We start from the raw sequence: 21,689 nt of genomic DNA, 5'->3' as shown, positions 1-21,689 counted from the left end.
TCAGTTTAGCTTTCGACTAATGTTTAAAGAATGAAGCAAATGCTCTTGCTCAGTGAAGTTTTGAAGGTGGCCTGGTGCTTCTCAGGGTCGATTTATCTTTGGTGTTGGTAGTTCTTCAGCATGAACTAGCATGAATATGTGGATGCCAAGTGCACATGCCTTTTAACTTTGCGATATCAAACAACATTCAAGTGGTCTAGCAGCACCTTTTTATTGCGACGACCATATCATGGCAGCTGCTTCGTGGTTGCTGATCCATTGAACTTTGGCATTGATTTTGGAACAAAAATGCTCTTCTGATGCATCAGCGGTCTCAGACCGTGACTCACAGATAAGATCACGTTCTCCAGTTACTATTTCAAGCACCCTCCAATGCTGCGATACGCAGATAACTTGCGGAAAATTTTTACATTGTGATGCAGTAGACTGATTATATGGCAAATGTAAAACAAACGTGGGGAAATTCAATTGAATTGTAAAAGAGTATCAGAATACTTTAGCCATTCAAAGAATTTGTCTTGACGTAGTGATGGAATGGCATATACGGAGTGGATTGCAGCAAACTAGATTGAGTTGGGTTTATTTTCTGGATTAAGATATGTGCGGCTACAATTCCCTTCGTTGTACTGTTGGGTAGGAACTATTGCTGAAGGCCTGCTGTCCGAGTGTCCTTTCTTTCCTCCTCAACTGTCCTTGAGTTGCGTGCTAGTCAAAGTGCACTGCGTTGGACTACAGATGCTGTTTTTATCTGTCTTCTTGCATCTGTTGTGGTTTGTACATTGCATACCACAGGAAAGTTCAGTGCCGCTGTGAGATAACCACAGCAGCACTGAATGACCTGTCCTTTCCCACCATAACACCTTGTTAGGTGGGAAACTCTTAAGACTTTGTTATTGAGACACTTTGTTTTTGTTCCCCGCCGAGCTGAAGAGAAAGAGAGGATGTTGGCCGCATGATGCTTAAAACAAAGCTGATTATAGTGGAATAATACCAGTCGGACTGGCAAGTTTAGCGTCACCTTGAATGAATGCACTTCACCTTAACAAATGCTAGTTTAACAGTGCGCTGCTTGATGGAAAAGGAAAGTGTCATTTGGAGTTGATGGCAGCGTTGATCGGTAAATCAGTCGGTGTGTTATACATTTGTTATTTTAGAAATATTTGCAAAAATGATCAATCGTCATGAGTGAAGGCAGGACGGCTTTGCATCTGACGCCCGAGTGATGTGTTGCTCATTTGCCAGTGCTCAGAATCTGGCTCAGAATCTCAGTATCTGTGCCAATAAAACTGGACTGCTTTCACTGGTACAAGAATGACAGTTTCTATAAGTTGAGACGGTTATAACGTATGAAAACACAAAACTGGTTTCAGAATTTGTGCCGGCATTTGCAGTGATTCTTATTTTTTGACATGAAAAATGTTTCATGTCGGGGTGGTCAGTTGTTAAAACCACATGTAACGAAAACCTGTTATACTAATATCGCTTACACCTTTGCAACCGCACTACCTATGCGGTTTACTTTTGTATCATTGTGTAGAGGGAAGAAGCCATTGGTCGATCACATATGTCAGATGCACAGATGGTGCCATTGTTATGACATGCATGATATAATCGAGTATAAATTTAGCCTCTCGCTTCGTGTTCAGAGAGACATAGCTCGGCAGTACACTTGTCAGTCCTAGCAGGAGTGGTCGCGTTTGAGAGAGCTCACTCAGTCATAGTAGGTACAATCCATCAAACTGAAAACTGTGCTCATTACGAGTTATAAGGCTTACAAGTGCTCAATTTGTTGGATAAATTTCACGTTACAAACCCCCGTGTTCAACACATAGGGTCCAGAAATGGTGTGGAAAAACTCTGGCCGCAAGATAGAGATATCCAACTTCTTTGACCACTGCAGAACGATAGAAAGCGCAAGCGCAGGAGCTTGAGATAAAAGCAGAAGCTCCACCCATCTACAAGTGTGCCAAGCTTGAGCGGTGCAGGGTAGTCTCAGGCACCACCATTAGGGGAATTGTTTCTTTACACTAGTGGCCAAAACCCTCTGCAAAAACAAACAGGCAATTGCAAAATTAAACCGTAGGACCCCTGTAACATAAGTTAGTCGCATGAGCTTTTTAATGTGTGAATAAATGTAATTTGTCTATTTAGTTGTCATTTCTGTCTCCTAGTGCCCGTACACCATCTGCAGCATGCACAAGACGTTTCACTTATGCCACTACAGCTGTGTCTCTCACAAAGCCGACTCAAATTTTACATCTTCAAAGTGCTGCTATCGAGGCTATACACCTGGATGCAGCAAATTAAGCTTGAAGAATGCACTTGCTGGCAAGTTCATTCTACAGCAAGTGTCACTAAACCTTTCCATGCAACAGCCTGCATATGACAATAATGGCAAAGTGCACTCTCTCAAACTTTCACCCTGGATGTCTATATTGAGTTCTGCAACACAGAGAGTTGCGCAGTGTTGATGTGATTTGTTCTCATTTTTTTTTAATGAACTGCAGTGGTTATATGTATTAGATCTGTATTGCATACCACGTAAGCCTGGCTGGAAATTCTATAGGTGAGCAGTTGTTGGTTAGCTTTCAGCACATTGTTCTTTTTTTACAGCGGCAAAAACATGCGGTGTTGCAAGCTTTTGGACTGAGCAGCAAGGTGGACCCAAACAAAGTTGAGCCAGACACCAAGGCGAAGATCCAGGGTGAGTTGAACTGTGGTGGAAATTGTTTGGAAACTGTGTGCCCTGTATGCATGATGGGAGAATGATTGTGCCTACATCAAAAACTTCACCTAGCCGACATTGTTGTGCATATTTCATGTGCCATAATGCAAAGATGTGCTATTGTGTATAGACCGTGGACTATATATGGTGCTGTACTGTCAGCACTGAAAGAAGAGACTCGTACGACAGCTACAGAATAATAGCAGGTTTTTGTTGGTTAAGCTGTACGACAAGATTGCAGACACATATTTTGTGTGACTAACGATCATGTGTTGCTTATTTTTGACAAGCACTTTTCACCTTTTAACTACGCTCTTTCTTTTAGAGGGCTGGTCTGCTTAGATGTGTTTTACTTTTGTGTGATCCTGGTGGTGTATCAAAGCCTATGTAGATTTCCCATTATTGTCTCATGTCATAGGAGAGGATTCTGTGGAATGATGCATTTAGAAATAAATTAGCAGGCATGTGATTGGGTTGATTACTGGAGGTAATCCAAGACAGACAAGAAAGAAGAGATCTTTGCCTTGCTGCTGGATTAAGACCCTTGGTAACACCTTGCCAAGATTGCAGTATAGTGAAAACTCATTACTACAGACACCACATTAACAAACTTTTCAGATTAATGAGCTTTTCAGAAATCCCCTGCTGACCAGTACTACGAACTCCGGAATACCGAACTTTTCAGAATAACGATTGTTATTTAGTTTCCCTGTGATATTCCAAAATCTGGGGATTCTTAGATTTCCGTGTATCCTTCATGGCAGCCGAAACAGTAGGCCAGCAGACGACAAAACGCAGAGAGCGGACGTTGCGGCGCATGGTTTTGGAAAACCTGAGACGGCACCTGTGAAAAAAAGTGTGTGGGTGAGTGGAGGTGACGATGCATCAGGTTTTGCGGGCACGTGCTCCGCCCAGAGAAGTGTCGCCTAGCAACGAAGGCGTGTATCTTCCTTCTTTCTACGTACGCCTCTTTCTTTCGCACTTCAGTTTGCGGCCATACTAGCTACGCGCATGGGGAAATGTAACCTCCGTACTTGCAGGGATGCCACACGGTCGGTCGCACTTTGCATTTTCCAGATGGTGTCATTTACACGTGCGTACACAAGCGAGACAATTGCAGTTTCCGAGGCAAGAAATGTGAAACCAAGACAAAAAGCAAGAAACATTGCGCTTTGGAGGCGACATGGAGCTACCGTTTTGTCAGTAGTTTTCTTGGCATCAGCGTATTATCACTCTTATTATATATGGTACTTTGGTGGTGCGTGGCGGTGGAATCTATGGAAAATAACAACAGCGCATGCTGAGAGCGAACAGCTCTCAACATTTGTGGATAGCAGTTTTTGTGGATAGCTCATATGGTGACAACTTATGAACTGATGGGTTGATGGGCAGAATGGTTAATTTTGGGGCTTTTACTCCAACAATCTTTCAGAATAATGAACAATTTACCACGGTCCCCTGAAGTTTACTATATTGAGATTTTACTGTATTAACTAAATGTGCTTTGAATGTGTGTATGGTAAAATGGCTATGCTCTTTGATGCTAGCTTGATCCCTCCTTCCCTCCCCTCAGTCATGTGGGCCCTTCACAGTGCATTGCAAATCACAGCAGCTACTTTTAGCCATCCCGCAGAAGCAACTGGAGAAGGATCAAAGTGAGAGTGCATGAGTTGTGAAACAACAGCTTCGTTTAGAGAGCTTGTGTGCCTTCCCTTGTTGCAGCCTACAAGAAAGCTGTGGCTCGTACACCACTAGATGACATATTTGGCGGAATCCTGCTCAGCACTATTGTCTGCCAGCAGTGTGGGAAAGTAAGCAGTATCCTTGCCATCTGTCTATGTTCTGGTTACTTTCATCTGCCGCATGCAATTCAACTTGGGAACATGTAAAAGCACTTTTTTGACTTTGGTTTAAATGCACGTTAACCCCAGATGATTGAATTTAACCAGCTCTCGACTATTGGGCCTAGGTGTTGCTCTGGGTGTTAGTTATGCTTTAAGGTAGGTCTCCCACGGTTTACCAACACTGATGTACTGGTGAATCAGAATCAGTCATAAGGACTATATCAATTAATCAGTATTTATCAGAGATGTGCTTGTGCTTATTCTCCTGGATGAGGAATGCCGTTTTAATAAGATACAATGCTTTCGGGATGCTTTGCAGGTGTCTCGCAGAGAAGAGACTTTCCAAGACCTGTCCTTGCCCATCCCCGAGGAGAAGACACCCCGGGGAAGTGCAGGGGCACACAGCGCACCACGTGGCAAAGGGGCACGGCGGAAGGCACTCGAGGGTGGCAGCAGCGCCACCACAGCAAGGACGCCTAACAGAGAGGCCTTGAGTGGGGGCAGCATTGACCCAACAGAGGCCGACGAGGAAGACAACGGGTCACCTGGCGAGGAGCAGCTGACGGCACAGATGTCGAGCCTCCACTTGCACGAGCCAGCGGCCACCAAGGGCCCCGCTGAGGGATCATTGGAGGCTTGCCTGAGAAGCTTCACAGCACCAGAATTGCTCGCCGGTAGGTTCTAGAAAACTGAATACAACAAAGGGAAGGGACTGTGAGATAAATGAAAGCTTCGTTTCTGCTTAGTCCACATACTTGCTTTTAATGAGTAGAAAAGAAAGACAACTGGATCAGCTCGGCATTTGTAAATTGGCTAGTTCGAACCGACATTTGACCCTCACGGTGGCATAGTGGCTATGGCATTGTTCTGCTGAGCACAAAGTTGCAGGTTTGATTCCCAGATACTGCGGGAATATTCTGATGGGGCCAGAGCTTTGGATGCAGGGTGTCTACCAACTGGGAAAACCGGGAATCCTCGGGGATTTAGAATGGCCTGGAAATACTTGGGGAAAACTCCGGGACTTTGTGCTTCTGTCAGAAAATTAGCTGTAATTTTATTGAAAGGGAACGAAAGTTGCGCTAGTGCCGGCTCGAGTAACGGAGAGGAATCGTAACGAATCGTGTTTGATGCCAATCGTTGGCTGGAGGAGTTGCCAGTGTACAGTCAATGACCGATTTTTTGGACACCCGAGTTTTAGGGACATGCCCAATAATTCGGATGGCTTCGCGGCACCACCACATACCCCTAGAGTCAATGTATAAGAATGTGAAATTTCTGGCACAATAGCCCTTTGCCATCCACTTTTCCTAACTTTTCGCTGTAACCACACGTCCGAAACGGCATTAATCAAAGCCACTATTGCCGGTATTTTGCTTATCTCACCGCCTCGAACCGGCGAACTCGCATGCAGATCCGCTCGCAGCCATAGCCACCACGGCGGCAACGCTAGGCCAAGCTGCTTCGACGTTCGCTGTCAAGCTTTTTACCGTTCGGTGCCATGTTTTTTCATTGAAAGAATTTGCCGCTGTCAGCAATGGCACCGACTCCGCCTCTGTAATCCTTGCAATTGGCTTTGAAACTCGGAAAGCATGGCACGTTGCAAAATGCCGGTTCGCGAAAGTCCGCTTCGCCTCAATACAGAAATTTTAGTGATGCATATGCAAACTATTGCAGTGAAGCTTAACAAGCGTCCAAGGGGGCAATTGTCACGGGGCACATTATGTATTCCTTATTTATACATACACATGCACCCGTCGTCTCCTGTCACAATATGAGCACCAATATGCCTTACAAGTGTGTTGGCAAGCCTTCAGAACTTTTTCAGACGTGTCTGTGGCAATCTGGGCCCTTAAGGGCAGACATGCATTCATTTTTTCAGACTGCCTGATTTTTCAGACGTTTTCGCCGGGCTCTAGTGAGTCCGAAAAATCAGATGTTTAATCGGACAACTGACCAAGAGGATGCTTCAAATGCTCCGTGGGGGAACACATGGCAGAAAGAGGATGAGAACAAGGACCTAGGCATTGCGGAATGGTCGGGATAGGAGGCATGCCGCTGCTTCTTCGAAGGACCTTGAGCTCAAAAAGCAAAGTGTTGGCTGACGCAGGGGCGCAGGTGTCCCTATTTAAACCAAAATGAACTCTTTAAAGCAGTGAAACGCAACACTGAGGTGCTGTGCACAGGCTGAGAGTATGTCAGGGCAATTGAGGTTGACTTACCAACTGTTGAGAGAGAATCTCACTTGTGACAAAGTTCAGGTGCCATACCAATGAGCTTGCTATCAGTTGATAGAAATAGCTCATATTCGAAAGTATTTGCTTCTGTATGCATCTCTTTTTATTCGTATTTGAAAAGGTTCGACTCTGTTTACAATGGGCTTTCTCATTTTACTTTTTCGAAGATACTTTATTTGCTCTGCATTTTAGTAACCACTCCGTGTTGTTTTCTTTTTGAATAAAATACACACTACTCCTTACTATTCAAACTGAATTAGGTTTTTCTATTTTTATTTTTTAACATGCTAACTAGAGAGTGACAGCATCTGGCGAAATGGTGTCAGCCTGTCTTGACATAAAACAAAGTTCTGTGTCACTCAGGGAATATTGCAAAGGCACTCAGGGAAAACCTGAAAAACTCGGGGAAATTGAAAAAGTCAGCCTGGTAGACACCCTGGGATGCTTGTAACTAGATTCCAGGTGGTTGAGGTTAGTTTGGAGTCCTCCACTACAGCATCCCTTGTAGCCCCTACGTTGCTTTTGACCTGGTTTTTGTGCACCCTTAAAGGTAAGAAAATTAGAGCCCGGCTTGTTCCATTCTGCCATCTACGCTGTGGCAGGGCATGGTGTGCAACTGTCCGTTTTTCATTGGTGTAACTTAAGCTTAAGCTTAAGTCACCTAGACATGCCTTATAAATCTGCTTGTCGAATGTGCCAATACTGTTAGGGATAACTACACAAAAACGGTTATTAAGCACATTGGAAGAGCATAAAATGAGCCCCTTAGATTTATTTATAGAATGTCTATAGCAGGTGCAAGCCTGAAATGCCTTCATAATTCACCTGGATTTCTTTCAGCTGTGGCCCGCTGCAAACTATGCCTTTTTCTTTAATGCTCTTGAATACATTCAACAGTGGAGCAATATTGGAATTTCGTTCTTGTAATGCAGTTTAATACAACATGACAAAATAGAAGGAAACATGAAATAATGATCATACTAGAGAACTTAGCAGAGAGCTTATGGTCCGCTGTGCTCAGACTGGTGTCTGCTAGCAATTTATGTGCAGTCATTCAGTGGAAACGATAGTGCATGCGTGCACAATGCTCATGCCTGCACCAGAACATACATTTACTTAGCCAGTTGAGGGAAAGTCCATCCACTTGGCTTCTTTGTCGTTTTGCTCATCGCTCGCTCAAAAACGCTAAATGAATGGAAGTTCCCTATAGTGCTTCGATGTATTAAATGTCAGTGGAGTGTACACGATGCTCAACTAAAGCAGTCTAATGGCCCAGATCAAAAGCAAAGTCTACCAAAGGTGTGAGGGCTTCCAAAAATTTTGGTAAAGACTATTTTCTCAAAAAGATAGATAGGTGGGCTAGTTGGTAATGTATTATAATTAGGGTTGTTCGTTTTTGGGTTTTATACTTTTTTAAAATCGGGGGTAAAAATCGGGTGCTATTTTTCAAACTGATAATCAGGGGGACATGGGGGTTTTTTAGCAAATACTCTCAGAAATTTGGCATTTGTTTAGAAATGAATCAAGTAACGATGACAGTAAACAGCATTGATAACTTCTAAGAAAGGCCCCGCAAGGGCATCAGCGTCAGCAGGCTTTTTGTGTGTTGCGATGCCACGTACCCGAGCACACGAGGGTTGGACCATCCCACGTGTAGCCATGTCCGGGGAAAGGGGGATTCTGGGGGTTGAGCCGATGCCGGGTGTTCGAACCTTGAATGCCCTTTGGCGGAGGCAACACATCCCTTTGGCCTCGGCTTCACACATACGGCATCCCCGGACTGACCCACCAGGGGGAAATCAGTAGTTGCCTTTTCCTGTCTCTCTCTCCCTCCAACCTTCGCCTTTCTCTCACTTTCCATCTATCCTGTCTTCTCCTGGCTTCCCGTACTTCCATTTTTCCAGGCAGCAAGGGTTAACCTTGTGTGAATAGCCAACCTAGGTTATTTCATATTTGGTTATAGTGACAATGTGCAGCTGGCATTTGCAGGACCTGTTTTTACAGTCCCTGTAGCATCCCGTTGCAGGATGTGGGATGCATCCCCATTGTAGGGAGGTGGGTGCATCTATTGCATACCCCCCTCCCCCGTTCCTGATCGCCCTCAGAAAAGAGGGCGTACTGAAGATGTATTCCAGTTCTTTGGATGTCAAAGACCGAAATTCCCACGATTCCACGTCATTCACTCGGAAAAATCAGATAAACAAGTGTGAACAATCTTCCCATTTCTAGTTTCCAAGTCTTTAACTGAGGCTCTTGGTCCAGGCTACAAAGCATCAAGGATGGCAAGTGGTGACCTCCTCTTGGAGCTTGGAGAAAAAGCCTTACAAGGCTTTTTCTTTCGAGGAACCAGTATGGGTTTCCTTGGTAGCAATTGCTACGAACGGGTAGATGTTTGGTTTTCTCTTTAATCATTACTACTCTCCACCTTGTAAGTTTCCGCAGCACTATTACGTCAAACTCTTGCGTTTGCTTCGAGTTGTTGACAAATTCAACTTCGCCCTGCCACCTGCTATCCGCCTGGTTAGCTCGGATGGCAGAGCGGCTGCCCCGGAAAGGTGGTGGTCCTGGGTTCGTGTCCTGGACCAGGACGAATTTCTCTTCAACTACGAGACTTTTTCTTACGAGGAACCCGTATGGGTTTCCTTTGTAGCAGTTGCTACGGATGGGTGGATGTCTGATTTTCCCTTTAATAATTACTACTCTCCACCTTGTGAGTTTCCGCAGCGCTATTACGTCAAACTCTTGCCTTTGCTTCGAGTTGTTGACAAATTCGACTTTGCCCTGCCATCTGCTATATGCCTGGTTAACTCAGATGGTAGAGCGGCTGCCCCGGAAAGGCGGTGGTTCCGGGTTCGAGTCCCGGACCACGATGAATTTTTCTTAAACTACAAGGCTTTTTCTTTTGAGGAATCCGTATGGGTTTCCTTTGTAGCAATTGCTACGAACGGGCGGATGTCTTTTTCCTTTAATAATCCATGTTTTAAGGCTGTTAACGACATGATCATGATGTTTGCTACACATTTCCGTAATGGTCCCTCTGTAAGACAGCCTTTCTCGCTGTGTGTGAGGGAGCTTAGCTATGAAATGCATGTCGCACTCGAGCATCGCTTAATGGATCTAACCAAGCTGTTACCTCCTTGGGAGTGGCAGGCAGTGGAATGTGACATATCCTTTCTAGAAGTTACGAAGCACACTTCAGATGTCAAAATCCGAATGTATTTCCTAGAAATCCAGTACAAGCACTGCTACACAGACGCTTCCAAGTCACATGCCGGGGTGTCCTATGCAGCCATCGGCCCGTCCTTGTCAGAATCTGATGTACTGCATCTGGAAACAAGTATCTTTATTGCCTAGGCCTGCGCACTATTGTCGGCTGTAAAGCATATAAGGAAATCAAAACTCCAAAAAGGAGTTATATATACAGACTCCCAAAGTATTGTGAAGACCTTGCTGTCACTCTGTAAGCATAAAAATTCCGTATTTATTGAGCCCTATTCTGACCTGTGTAAAGCATATCTATCTAACCAGCGTATCATTATATGCTGGGTATCTGGACATAAGGGGATCGAGGGTAACGTTTTGGCGGGCCAGATGGCCATGTCAATTGCACCACATGCTGTTGATCATACCACTGCTGTCCTTGTCACAGATCTGAAGCCTTTCTTATGAAAGAAACTGCGAAACCACTGGCAACACATGTGGGATTCGGAAATAAATAATAAACTGTACATCATAAAGCCACAGTTGGATTTTTGGCCCTCCGTAACAAAACCACGGTGAACAGATGTCCTATTCCGTCGTCTCAGAATAGGACACACATTTGGGACCCATAATTTTCTACTCACTAAAAATGAACCTCCAACCTGTGGTAGATGTGGTGAGAGGCTGACTGTCCTCCTGGAGTGTCGGGAAGCCAAAGCTGAGAGGAAGAAACATTTTCCTCTTGCATACCGATATTGCATCCCTCTTCACCCGGCTATTGTTTCTTGGAAAAGAACCGCTTTTTAACACCAAAGCAGTCCTCGATTTCTTGAATGATCTTGCCCTACATGTAATAAGCCCATTAAATTCACAGTGCATCCTCTTTCCAGAGGATGCACAGAGGTTACCCTCGATAGCACATGCCTCCAGGCCCTTGTGTTTCAAGGGTTCTAATGAGGCAGTAGTGCTATAGCCAATTTTAGCATCAGACATATTTTGTATATCACATCATTCTCTCGCATTGCATCTTAATGCTCATACGTGTAGTTCCCATAATTTTTCATCACCATAATCTTATTACACATAGATTTTACACACTTTTAGCGACTATTTTTAAGGCCCCTTTACAGCCACGTCGCATGTACTTCATAGAAATCATAACTCCACTGCAAACTCATTAACACTGGAATGGCGCTCTTTGGCCATACCTGGCCCTTGTGCCTCTAAACATCACACATTCACACTTCTAAGAAATGGAACATTTTATTCACAAAAAGTTGGTTGTCGATTTTTTACATGCCCTTGTTTACATACATTATCATCTGCATGCATAACATGTCGGTCTCCATTTGAGACCTGTCCGGTTGTTGAACGTATCTCAGCTGGGAGAAAGTTCTCTGCACATCACAGCTTCCATTAGCTAGGCACCACAATGTCAGTGCAGCATTTGCCAGCCTGGAGTAGCGAGTGGTAGAGTCATGTCAATACTCAATGAGTTCGACAGCTGTGTTTGTGGGGCTTGCTTCCAGCAAGTACTGGTCGAACTCATCGTGAAGTGAATCTACATCATCGATTACGGATATGAAGAGAGGTCGGTGGTCACCAACAAATGACTGCCCCAACAGATGCTTCTGAAATGTATCCAGAACGGCTCCCAACTTCCACAAAGTTAGCTGGTTTTCATTTTTGTCTGAGGTGCTCCGTTCAACAGTGAAGTGCCATTTTGTGGCGAGTTTCGTGCAGAACTCTTCACATGTTTTTACTAATGTGGCGCTGTTCTTGGGTAACATAGACAAAATAGCTCTGGCCTGATCGCTTTTACCGATCATCGTTGAAAGCCCGCTGACAGTTTACTGCAGCTTGACATTTACCAGGTGATCAAAGCAGGGCATCAGAAGTTTTCCGCTTTCAAGCGTTTTCTGGGCATCTAAAACGGAGCCAAGTGTGTCTCTCATCAGGATTGCCTTCACATAAACTTCTTTTTCAGAAAGTATCACTCGAATAGCTTTCGCTTTGCTGCTATCATTCAAGATTTTAGCAAGTTCCATTAACGAGCTCCACATTTCTATGAAAACCACAAGCGCTTTGTAGAAGCGTTGCCATCTATTCGGGACAACAGAATGTGGCTTCTTAACATCAGGTCCAAAGAGGCTATTAGAAGTACAAATTTTGGCCTCAGAGATTTAGCGGCTGCCTCCAAGTCGCTGCCGTCGCTGGTCTGTGAGGCATCACTGTTTATTCTAGCTGGCAGGCGACGCACAACGGTAATAGTCAAGAATAGCGTGTGCCAGTACAAACCAGTAAACTGAAAATATTTGCAAAGAAAAAAAAAATGTTGCACCTTTTTCTACATGTAATGGCTGCACCCCCGGTTTTCACCCCAAATTCTGGAAAAAAACTTCTGCCCATTACACAACTATGTACGATATTTTAATTTTATGCTCAAGTTCATCTTGAATTGAGACTAACGTTGACATTATCATGACACTGAACACATGTAGCTGCATTTACTTGTAACAGCTGCAGCCTCTGCAGGAATTAAGCAAGCCAGCATATCATGTCAACACATCTGCCTCCCAGGGGCGGTATTCTGCAAGTGTCTGCCTTTTAAACAAATCCCTTTCATCTGCTGCTAAAGTTCTAATTTGCTGGGCTGGGTTACGCGTCAGAAGGAGACAGTGCTCCCAGCCAATCAGTACACGAAAGGGACATGTCCGCTAGGTGCTCACTTGCAGAATACCCCCATAGGTCTGAAACCGAAACTGGCTTGTATAAACAAGCATAGTAAATATTTAGGGTGCTCTCACCCTTGCCTATATTTTTTCCAATGTTTACAGGGTTTGCACATTCTAGTTATGACGAGAGAGAGAGAGAGAGAGAGAGACCTGAAATGAGGTGTGTGTGTGTTGTGACATGCAGGGGCCAATGGTCTACACTGTGAGGGCTGCAAGTCTGCACGTGCGGCAGCAAGCCTGCAGCTGCAAGTGTTCAAGACCCCCCGTATCCTGACACTCCACCTCAAGCGCTTCCAGCAGGGTGCTACATTGCGGAAGGTGCAGAAGCATGTGCCATTCCCCGTGGAGCTTGACCTGACACCATTCTGCTGCAGAGATGCAGAGGTGAGCATGATGGTACTTCTAGGCCAGAGGAAAGCCAAGCTGTGTGTGAAATGGACTGCCTTATTGTTGCGTGAAATTCTCGTAGCTTGGTGGCCCTTCTATCGAAGCAACTGACTTGGAATGCTTTTGAAATGCTTTCGCATTTCAGTAGAGTGCCATTTGTATCTAGCTCAACGAGACTCCAAATCCCATTTTGGATGCCCATTAACACCCTACTTATGTCAAAGGGCAACAGCACTAACACACAATACTTGTACATTGGTCTACTTTGAAGCCGATGCACATTATATATAATCTGATGATGTTAGTCTTGAAAAAAGTTTGTGCACTATGAAGAGACCCCCTTGGAGACTTCAGTAGATATTCTTGCACTGTGCATTACATTCTCCCGATTCGTTTTAGAGTGCAGCTCTTAGATGGCAGTTCCTGCGGTGCACGTTGGGGTTCTCCCTCGGCGTAACCGAGCGAATGAGCACAGCGAAAGATGAAAGCGAACACTGGTGCGCAGTGTGAAAAGAAAAGCTTAGTGCCGTGCAAGACTTGCAATGATCACTACGAGATGGCGTCAGAGGAGCGTGCGGTCGTCTGTTCAGCAATGGCATGCGGTGAGTGCGTCACATAATGCCATATATGGAAATGATGTGCTTCATGAGCGGAGACCAGTCTACAGCGGCTGCTGTGAATCGCACCCGCATGTCACCCACCAGTGCCTGTTGTGATCTCCCAATTAGCGAGGCAGTCGCTTCACACTTCTCTGTTTGAAATGTGCCGCACGAGACAGATTGTCCGCGCCAGCCAATATATTGTGAAATGAAAACACGTATAGATTACGAAAAGGCATTTGATTCAGTCGAGATACTAGCAGTCATAGAGGCATTACGTAAGCAAGGAGTACAGAACGCTTACGTAAATATCTTGAAAAGTATCTACAGAGATTCCACAGCTACCTTAATTCTCCGCAAGTAGGAAGATACCTATAAAGAAAGGTGTCAGACAAGGAGACACAATCTCTCCAATGCTATTCACTGCATGCTTGGAAGAAGTATTCAAGCTATTAAACTGGGAAGGCTTAGGAGTAAGGATCAACGGCGAATACCTCAGCAACCTTAGATTTGCAGATGACATTGTCCTGTTCAGCAACACAGGGGACGAGTTACAACAAATGATTTAGGACCTGAACAGAGAGAATATAAGGGTGGGGTTGAAGATTAATATGCAGAAGACAAAGCTAATGATGAATAGCTGGGCAAAGGAAGAAGAGTTGAGGATCGCCAGTCCAGCTCTAGAGTCTGTGAATGAGTATGTGCACCTAGGTCAATTAATCACAGGGAGCCGTGATCATGAGAAGGAATTTCATAGAATAAAAATGGGTTGGATCGCATACGGCAGACTTTGTCAGCTCCTGACTGGAAGCTTACCATTACAATTGAAAAGGAAGGTGTGCAATCAGTGCGTTTTTCCATTGCCGACATAAGGGGCAGAGACTTGGAGACTGACAAAGAAGCTTGAGAACAAGTTAAGGACCGCGCAAAAGGGGATGGATTGAAGATTGCTAGGCATAACGTTAAGGGGCAGAAAGAGAGCGGTTTGAATCAGAGAGCAAACAGGGATAGCCGATATTCTAATTGACATTAAGAGAAAGAAATGGAGCTGGGCAAGTCATGTAATGCGTAGGTTAGATAAGCGGTGGACCATTAGGATTACAGAATGGGTGCCAAGAGAAGGGAAGCGCAGTCGAGGACGGCAGAAGACTAGGTGGGGTGATTAAATTAAATTCGCAGGCGCTAGCTGGAATCGGTTGGCGCAGGACAGGGGTAATTGGAGATCGGAGGGAGACGACGTCCTGCAGTGGACTTAAAATAGGCTGATGATGATGATGATAGAGCTGCACTCAAATTTGGCATTGTAGAGTGTTGTAATCGTCGGTGAATTTTTACTAGTCTAATGACCATTCGCTTTATTTAAAATAGTTCCTGATTCTAATTTGATCTGTTGTTTTCACTGTTGTGCATGCATTTTAGACATGATTATTCGCAGTAGACTGGTACGGGGGCAGCTTAATACAAACTGTGAAGCAGGAAATTGGCCCTGGATCACCCTGTTTAGTGTAGATGGTGACTCCCTGCTTTTTCTCATATGAGCATGTACCGTAAGAGAGCATTGCAAAAGCAGCTTCACCATAAAGCTGCAGTTATTGGCACTGACTGTATTATGTGATAACCGACAGACAGGGCAACTGTTCCGCAGGGACTAGATCAATATTGCATGCTCACCCCACAGTAGCCGAGTGCATACAGCAATGACAAAACATTATGCTTGATTAAGTTGTCCCATTAGAATGTACTAGCTTCCGAGAAACTTGTTTACTTGGATGGGGTGGGGTAAAAGATCCTCGCCACCATGTGACCATTTCAGGAAGGTTCTTTGCTGCAGTCTGTGACAGAACTTTGTTACACTAATTCAGGACCTGATAGACCTATATTGTGGGGACACCCTTAATATATTTGTGTGTGGCAGTAGACGTTCAGCACAGAGGTGTCGGGGCATGATCATCCGGTGAACCCTGACGTGGCTGTATGGACATGGCACTGGTTCTCCAGCCTAGCTCAAAGCTTTCCATTTTCATCGCCGCCTTTTGAGATGTTTGAGAATAGATTTCGGGCCTTTTGAAATAACGTCCAGTCTACACAGACATTTTCTTTGGCGCCACGGTGTCTGCACAGCTGTGCATGTCCTCTCTCCCATGTCTAGTTCTGTAGCACACACAAAAACGTCTCACTTATCGTTACATAGATACATTTTGATATGTATACTCTACATTAATATGAAAGGGAACATAACCTCTGCTCAAACCGCCATAGTGGCTATGGCATTGAGCTACCAAGTTCGAGGGTGCGGGATTGAATGCCAGCCACAGCGGCTGCATTTCAATGGGGGTGAAATGCAAAAATTCTCATGTACCGTGCATTGTGCACACATTAAAGAACCCCAGTTGGTCAAAATTAATACGGAGTCCCTCACTTCGGCGTGCCTCATAATCAAATCATGGTTTTGCCACATAACACCCTAGAATATAAAAGCATAGTTCAGAACTACACCGACCGCTATTAGGTCTATAGTTCTCACATTGAAGATTCTTGTCACAGAACTTATGATTGCAGTGCAAGAACAAATTACAGACTTCAATCGCAAATACAATGTTCCCTTTCATAAGTGCCATGCCATGTGCAGTGCATGGTTTTACATGATCTGGCCTGAATAAGGTGAGCGACGTACAGTCATCATCAAATGTTTTGTGGTACAGGCTTTGCAAAAAAGTTGCATTTCTACGAAGTTTATATGTGCAGCCAGTAAAAGGTTACTAAACTATGCTGATTGCATCTGCTAGTGCAGACTGAAAATCAAATACCAAGCTGTGGAAACTCTCAGCTTTCTCCGAGATCCGATGCCTCACAAGTGCCGATAGTAATTGTCCTTGGTGCAGAACAAGTAAAATGAGAAGTTGAAATGAGGGTGCTGTGATCTGTTAGCGTTATTGACTGCATGTTAAATACAGCCCATGCAAGAAAACATGGACAAAATGAGTGCAATTTGCAATCAACCTCTCCATGTTTGTTTGCATAGTTTGCATATACACAGTAAGGCAGCATTGTGTTTCCATCTGACAGTGCATATTTTATCAGTTCTGTAAGAGCCTGTGAGCCTAACAGCGGTGCCCATTGCTGGAAGCCTTTTTGTGCCTCCCAATTTGCCAGCCAAAAGAATTGACTTCCAGAGCTGCAAACAAAGTATGCAGTGAGAGCAAACCACTCATTCTTTGATGTTTATTTTGTTGCCACTGTGTCGAGAATTGTCTGTGTCCTTTTGACTATTTTTCAGGTTAAGGCTTCAGAAACCTATACTCTTTACGGAGTTGTGGAACATGCTGGCAGGATGACAGGTGGCCACTACACAGCCTATGTGCGGGGTGCTGGTGGGAGCTGGTTTCATGCCAGTGACAGTAGAGTGGTGCCCGCAACACAACAGAAGGTGCTGGCCAGCCAAGCTTACCTGCTCTTCTACTGTCGTGCTGACACACTGCAAGAATAAAGATGCCAAGTCCGTTTTTAAAAAAAATCGTGTTGCTCAGTGTATCTACAAAAAAAGCAGCAGTAGCTGGGGGCACCTAATGTTCCTTTGTATCAAACTTCCGGTGGGCTGTAGAAGAGCCGGCATCGCTCGTGGAACACCTACAAAGAGAGCGTTGTACCTTGGTGTTAGCCACAAAGTCACACCAAATACTATCTTTATATAAAAACTGTGCTTTCAACAGTTGCAAATCTTTCCGATTTTATCCCGTCCACTAGGCCCATATTGCAAGAACTTAATCTACATGTCACTATGCTTGCTCACAGGTGGCTGTTCACAGCTAAATTTAACTCTTAACCGTTGCTAATCTGATCCTGGGCACAGAAGGCGCATGTTCTGGACAACTGTGATTTCGGGTGCAATCACGAGTAAATATGCTATAAATCGGCACAAATGAACTGTTCGTAATCGGTTAAAATGCTTTCTTCTGCTAGACTAAACTGAAAGGAATACGACGCACGAATCCTAACAAGGTTCTTGGAAACTAGCGTGCAATTTATCGGATGTAAATGATCATCTTCCCATGTGTCCTCTGCAGCTACGAACTGCCTGTTGCGACCGTTGCTTATCATATAAAAAGTACTAATAAAGTACGCGAGTTCAAGTGAACATGGCACTGGCGGTTTAACCGCGCACCAATAAGCCATTAGTGACAACACAGAAGATAGTTATCCGTTAGGAAATTACGCGCTGGTGTTTAAGAGCCCACGGGGAATTCGCTTGATTCATCAGGCCTGAAAGACTGCAACGTCGTTCTCAGCAGCTCGGATACTCTACCCACCTTTAAACTGCGGTCCTTGACAACTTCTTCGACGTTTAGCTCGTTCCGCAACATACGAATCTGAAAGGCGTAAGAGCAGCACGTTCACAAGCAGCCAGTCTTGGCCGCGTAACTTGTTCCGTGAGCAGACACCCACCTTGGACTGCTCTTTCCGAAGTTGCCTCAATGTGGCCGGCTCGTCACCTTTCGCCGCGCGCAGCTCTTGAAGATGGTCCAACTTGTCTTTAGACTGCTGCAGGCACCCTTTGATGGCCTTGTCCCGTTGAGCGTAAGCGTTTAAAAGTTCTTGGTACAACTTTTTGCACAGCCCAGTGGGGTCGCACTCGGCGGCAAAGGATTCTGTTGGCAAAGTTGTGTTTAAAGATGATATTATGTTGTCGTCTACACGGCGAAACTTTCGCAGCACCTCCTGAAAGTATACGGTAATGGTACAGTGAACACAAGGTGGAAAAACTGGCAGCATAGTCTTGAACATTACCTGGAATGCCATAAAATCGTCACATGGGATTACAGTCTCGCCGGGTGGTGCGGAGGCCGCCATGTTTCAACGAGTTCGTCGGCATCGCTCTAGCCGCACGCTCGTAAAATACTTTTTTTTATTAACTGGAATATTCGTTATCAATTGCTTCAGGCACGTAGCCTGTGTACATTATAAAATTTAGGAAGTAATATTTTTTTATTTTCGTCAGGAGTGTCACCGTTACTGTACAAATGGTGAGGGAGATACGGAGATATGTGTACCCACAATGCAACTCGCTCAGATTGTGGGTGCTCAGAGGAATCTTCTGCGTTGTGCTGGAAATTAAAAGGTATGCAGTGTCGCACATTCCAGATGTACTCAGAAAACGATCGTTTTTATTAAATGTAACTTACTGGTATGCCCAATCGGCAAGCCGACAGCTTTGCTAGTCGGGGAAAGTGTGCCTCATGTCGTGCCATAGCTACCCTGGTCAGTGCGGCGGACCACTGGTAGTATCTAGAGGCTAGCTGCGACGGAGACGTCTGAAGGCCTAGCTTCGACACCGGCGGAGTCTTCGCATTATTTGGGAACAAGTATAGCGGTACGAAAGGGCGACCGTACGCGTAGGCTTGAATTGGTGGCTCAGATCACGACACGTGTGCCGGTTTACAATTGCCGAACCCAGCGCCCGTCTCGCAATTGGGCGCTAAGCCTACGTAGAGTTTGGCCGATCTGAGCTTCGACTGGTTTCGTGCAGGTCCGACGATGGCGAGCGGCGGCAATGCGGGGAGCGGCAACAGCCACCGGCTGCGCTACAAGAACGCCGGCTTGGACGCCCAAGAGCTAAGGCGGCGGCGCGAAGAAGAGGGTGTGCAGCTGCGCAAGTTGAAGCGCGAAAGTGAACTCTGCAAAAGACGCAACTTGGGCGCCCCGGAATCGGACGGGGATGGCGGCTCGGGACCCGAGCGAGCGGGAGTCACGGCGGAGATGGTGGCCCAGCTGTATGCCGACAGTCCGGAGCTTCAGCTGCAGGCGACTCAGCGGTTCCGCAAACTCCTGTCTCGCGAGCCGAACCCGCCCATCGACGAGGTCATTGAGACGGGCATTGTGCCGAGGTTTGTCGACTTCCTGCAGCGGGACGACCACTGCACCCTGCAGTTCGAAGCAGCCTGGGCTCTGACGAACATCGCCTCTGGCACTTCGCTGCAGACGCGGCGCGTGGTCGAAGCCAGCGCAGTGCCCGTGTTCGTGCGCCTCCTGGGCTCGGAGTACGAGGACGTGCAGGAGCAGGCAGTCTGGGCGTTGGGCAACATTGCCGGCGACTCGCCGGAGTGCCGCGACTACGTACTCGAACAGGGTATCCTGATGCCACTGCTGCAGCTTATCAGCAAGTCTACGCGCACCTCGATGACACGCAACGCCGTGTGGGCGCTCTCCAACCTGTGCCGCGGCAAGAACCCGCCGCCGAGGTTTGAGCAGGTGCAGCCGTGCTTGCCGCTTCTGGCGCGCCTCCTCTACGTCAACGACTTCGACGTGCTGGCCGACGCTTGTTGGGCGCTGTCCTACCTCTCCGACGGCCCCAACGACAAGATTCAGGCAGTGATCGACGCTGGCGTTTGCAGGCGGCTTGTGGAACTTCTGATGCACGCCAGCCAGGGCGTAGTGTCAGCCGCGCTGCGAGCCGTCGGCAACATCGTCACTGGCGATGACGCCCAGACGCAGGTGGTGCTCAACTGCAACGCGCTGCCCTGTCTGTTGCACCTGCTCTCGTCACCCAAAGAGTCGATACGCAAGGAAGCATGCTGGACGCTCTCCAACATCACGGCCGGTAACCGGCAGCAGATACAGGCCGTCATCGACGCCAACATCTTTCCCGTGCTGGTCGATGTGCTGTCGCGAGCCGAGCTGAAGACCAAAAAGGAGGCAGCGTGGGCCATCACCAACGCCACGTCGGGCGGCTCTCCCGACCAGGTGCGCTTCCTGGTGCAGCAGGAGTGCGTGGCGCCGCTGTGCGACTTGCTCACTGCGGCAGACCCCAAAGTAGTGCAAGTGGCACTGAACGGACTAGACAACATCCTGCGGCTCGGAGCCCAAGACGCGCAGCAGGGACGGCTCAACCCGTACGCCGTGCTGGTCGAGGAGTGCTTTGGCCTGGACAAGATCGAGTTCCTCCAGTCGCACGAGAACGCCGACATCTACCAGAAGGCGTTCGAGATGATCGAGCATTACTTCGGCACTGAAGAGGAAGACTCGCGCATCGCGCCGCCGGCTCAAGGCGGCCAGTTCCAGTTCGGCCCGGCCCCCGCCGCAGAGGGCGCCGACTATCGCTTCTGACGGGGTCCGCCGCCCCGACGCTAGTCCGCCGCGCTGCTGCTGCTTGTACATAAGAGAGAGTTGAAAGAGGAAAAAAACAAACTGTATTTATTTGCCCGGGGCCCCGCCACCCCTGTGTACATAGAGCCTCGGGGAGGAGAATAAAACTATTTCCCTGCCAGTTACGAGCCTTTCTGTTTTTCGTGCCATTCCAGGTTCATCTTGGTAACGCTATCGCCGCGCTCCTGTCGTCGTCGTCCCGACGAAGCAGCCAAAAATGCACCCATGAGAGTTAAGAACGCCAAAATTAGGTTCAAGTGGATGCGCGCCTTGTTGCGCGTCTTCTCAATGATGGCAGACCTGCGAAATAAGCAGAGTCGGCACTGGTAAGAAGCTAGTACATCTCAGCATCAGAATCAACTAAAAACTAACATAAGAGTCATCGACTCAATAGCAGTCTTCCTACAGACTACCAGTAAAAAAAAAAAATAAAACTTACGGAACAAAGTCTGGAACCTGTCCCTTTGGATACCTCTTGTAAAGAGCCAATATCCACTTATCGTACGCGCCGGTCTTGCGCTCCGTCAGACCTGCATATAAGGCAGAGGGCTTTAAAGCGAACTATTTTGAATAGGACGAATTCACTAAGCTTACGGCTTGCAGAGGATGAACGGTCGTCGCTGAAGAAGCGAACTTTTGACAGCGGTGCGAAAAGTGCCGCCGATGGCCTTGAAACGCAACGGCGTACGCACGGTAAAAAAGCAGCCGCCCTCTGCGAAATAGAAACTGCGAACACCACGGACGCCGCCATGTTGAATTGTGAGCTCTCGCGAAAGCTCGTCTGGTTCGAGGCTAGGTCTCCCTCCCCGCGAAATCCCCGCGGG

General features: G+C 46.6%; 4 protein-coding genes across 5 annotated transcripts in view; 2 read left to right on the top strand and 2 right to left on the bottom strand.

Moving 5' to 3' along the window:
- Positions 1 to 17,239, top strand: part of LOC142585732 (ubiquitin carboxyl-terminal hydrolase 45-like) — a 40,994-nt gene extending 23,755 nt beyond the window's left edge. Inside the window, exons 8-12 of the mRNA XM_075696711.1 lie at positions 2,614 to 2,704; positions 4,448 to 4,536; positions 4,889 to 5,243; positions 12,924 to 13,123; positions 17,003 to 17,239. Of these exons, the coding sequence (XP_075552826.1) occupies positions 2,614 to 2,704; positions 4,448 to 4,536; positions 4,889 to 5,243; positions 12,924 to 13,123; positions 17,003 to 17,212 (945 nt within the window). The 3' untranslated portion in view covers positions 17,213 to 17,239. The remainder of the gene's footprint in view (positions 1 to 2,613; positions 2,705 to 4,447; positions 4,537 to 4,888; positions 5,244 to 12,923; positions 13,124 to 17,002) is intronic.
- Ccdc58 (Coiled-coil domain-containing 58) lies at positions 17,223 to 18,713 on the bottom strand. Its single transcript, XM_075696723.1, has 4 exons — positions 18,511 to 18,713; positions 18,169 to 18,441; positions 18,033 to 18,092; positions 17,223 to 17,352 (listed from the first exon to the last, which is right to left on the bottom strand). The coding sequence occupies exons 1-4, from the start codon at positions 18,571 to 18,573 to the stop codon at positions 17,305 to 17,307; spliced, it is 444 nt and encodes a 147-aa protein (XP_075552838.1). The 5' UTR covers positions 18,574 to 18,713; the 3' UTR covers positions 17,223 to 17,304.
- A 22-nt stretch (positions 18,714 to 18,735) lies between these two features.
- On the top strand, positions 18,736 to 20,986 carry Kap-alpha1 (karyopherin alpha1). 2 transcript variants are annotated; one of them, XM_075696712.1, is made up of 2 exons: positions 18,736 to 18,841; positions 19,250 to 20,986. In XM_075696712.1, the coding sequence occupies exons 1-2, from the start codon at positions 18,766 to 18,768 to the stop codon at positions 20,824 to 20,826; spliced, it is 1,653 nt and encodes a 550-aa protein (XP_075552827.1). In that variant the 5' UTR covers positions 18,736 to 18,765; the 3' UTR covers positions 20,827 to 20,986. The 2 variants fall into 2 exon arrangements, with proteins under 2 accessions (XP_075552827.1, XP_075552828.1); XM_075696713.1 differs by lacking the exon at positions 18,736 to 18,841 and adding an exon at positions 18,921 to 19,093.
- LOC142585744 (protein FAM162B) lies at positions 20,893 to 21,616 on the bottom strand. The gene is made up of 3 exons (XM_075696724.1): positions 21,460 to 21,616; positions 21,305 to 21,395; positions 20,893 to 21,165 (listed from the first exon to the last, which is right to left on the bottom strand). Exons 1-3 carry the CDS (start codon positions 21,614 to 21,616, stop codon positions 20,988 to 20,990), a joined length of 426 nt encoding a protein of 141 aa, XP_075552839.1. The 3' UTR covers positions 20,893 to 20,987.
- Positions 21,617 to 21,689: the final 73 nt, after the last annotated feature.

Source organism: Dermacentor variabilis, chromosome 6, assembly GCF_050947875.1.
Source record: "Dermacentor variabilis isolate Ectoservices chromosome 6, ASM5094787v1, whole genome shotgun sequence".
Lineage (NCBI taxonomy): Eukaryota > Metazoa > Arthropoda > Arachnida > Ixodida > Ixodidae > Dermacentor > Dermacentor variabilis.
The sequence above is the reverse complement of the archived record's forward strand: the minus strand, read 5'-3'. Positions and strand labels throughout refer to the sequence as shown.

Coding starts and splice junctions, on each gene's coding strand:
- Ccdc58 (XM_075696723.1), bottom strand. CDS start 18,573: ATGGCGGCCTCCGCACCACCCGGCGAGACTGTAATCCCATGTGACGAT. Junction 18,093..18,168: donor TTCGGAAAGAGCAGTCCAAG/GTGGGTGTCTGC, acceptor TACGCCTTTCAG/ATTCGTATGTTGCGGAACGA. Junction 17,353..18,032: donor TCAAGGACCGCAGTTTAAAG/GTGGGTAGAGTA, acceptor CTCTCTTTGTAG/GTGTTCCACGAGCGATGCCG.
- Kap-alpha1 (XM_075696712.1), top strand. CDS start 18,766: ATGTGTACCCACAATGCAACTCGCTCAGATTGTGGGTGCTCAGAGGAA. Junction 18,842..19,249: donor GTTGTGCTGGAAATTAAAAG/GTATGCAGTGTC, acceptor GGTTTCGTGCAG/GTCCGACGATGGCGAGCGGC.
- LOC142585744 (XM_075696724.1), bottom strand. CDS start 21,616: ATGGCGGCGTCCGTGGTGTTCGCAGTTTCTATTTCGCAGAGGGCGGCT. Junction 21,396..21,459: donor CCGTTCATCCTCTGCAAGCC/GTAAGCTTAGTG, acceptor CCTTATATGCAG/GTCTGACGGAGCGCAAGACC. Junction 21,166..21,304: donor CAGGTTCCAGACTTTGTTCC/GTAAGTTTTATT, acceptor CTTATTTCGCAG/GTCTGCCATCATTGAGAAGA.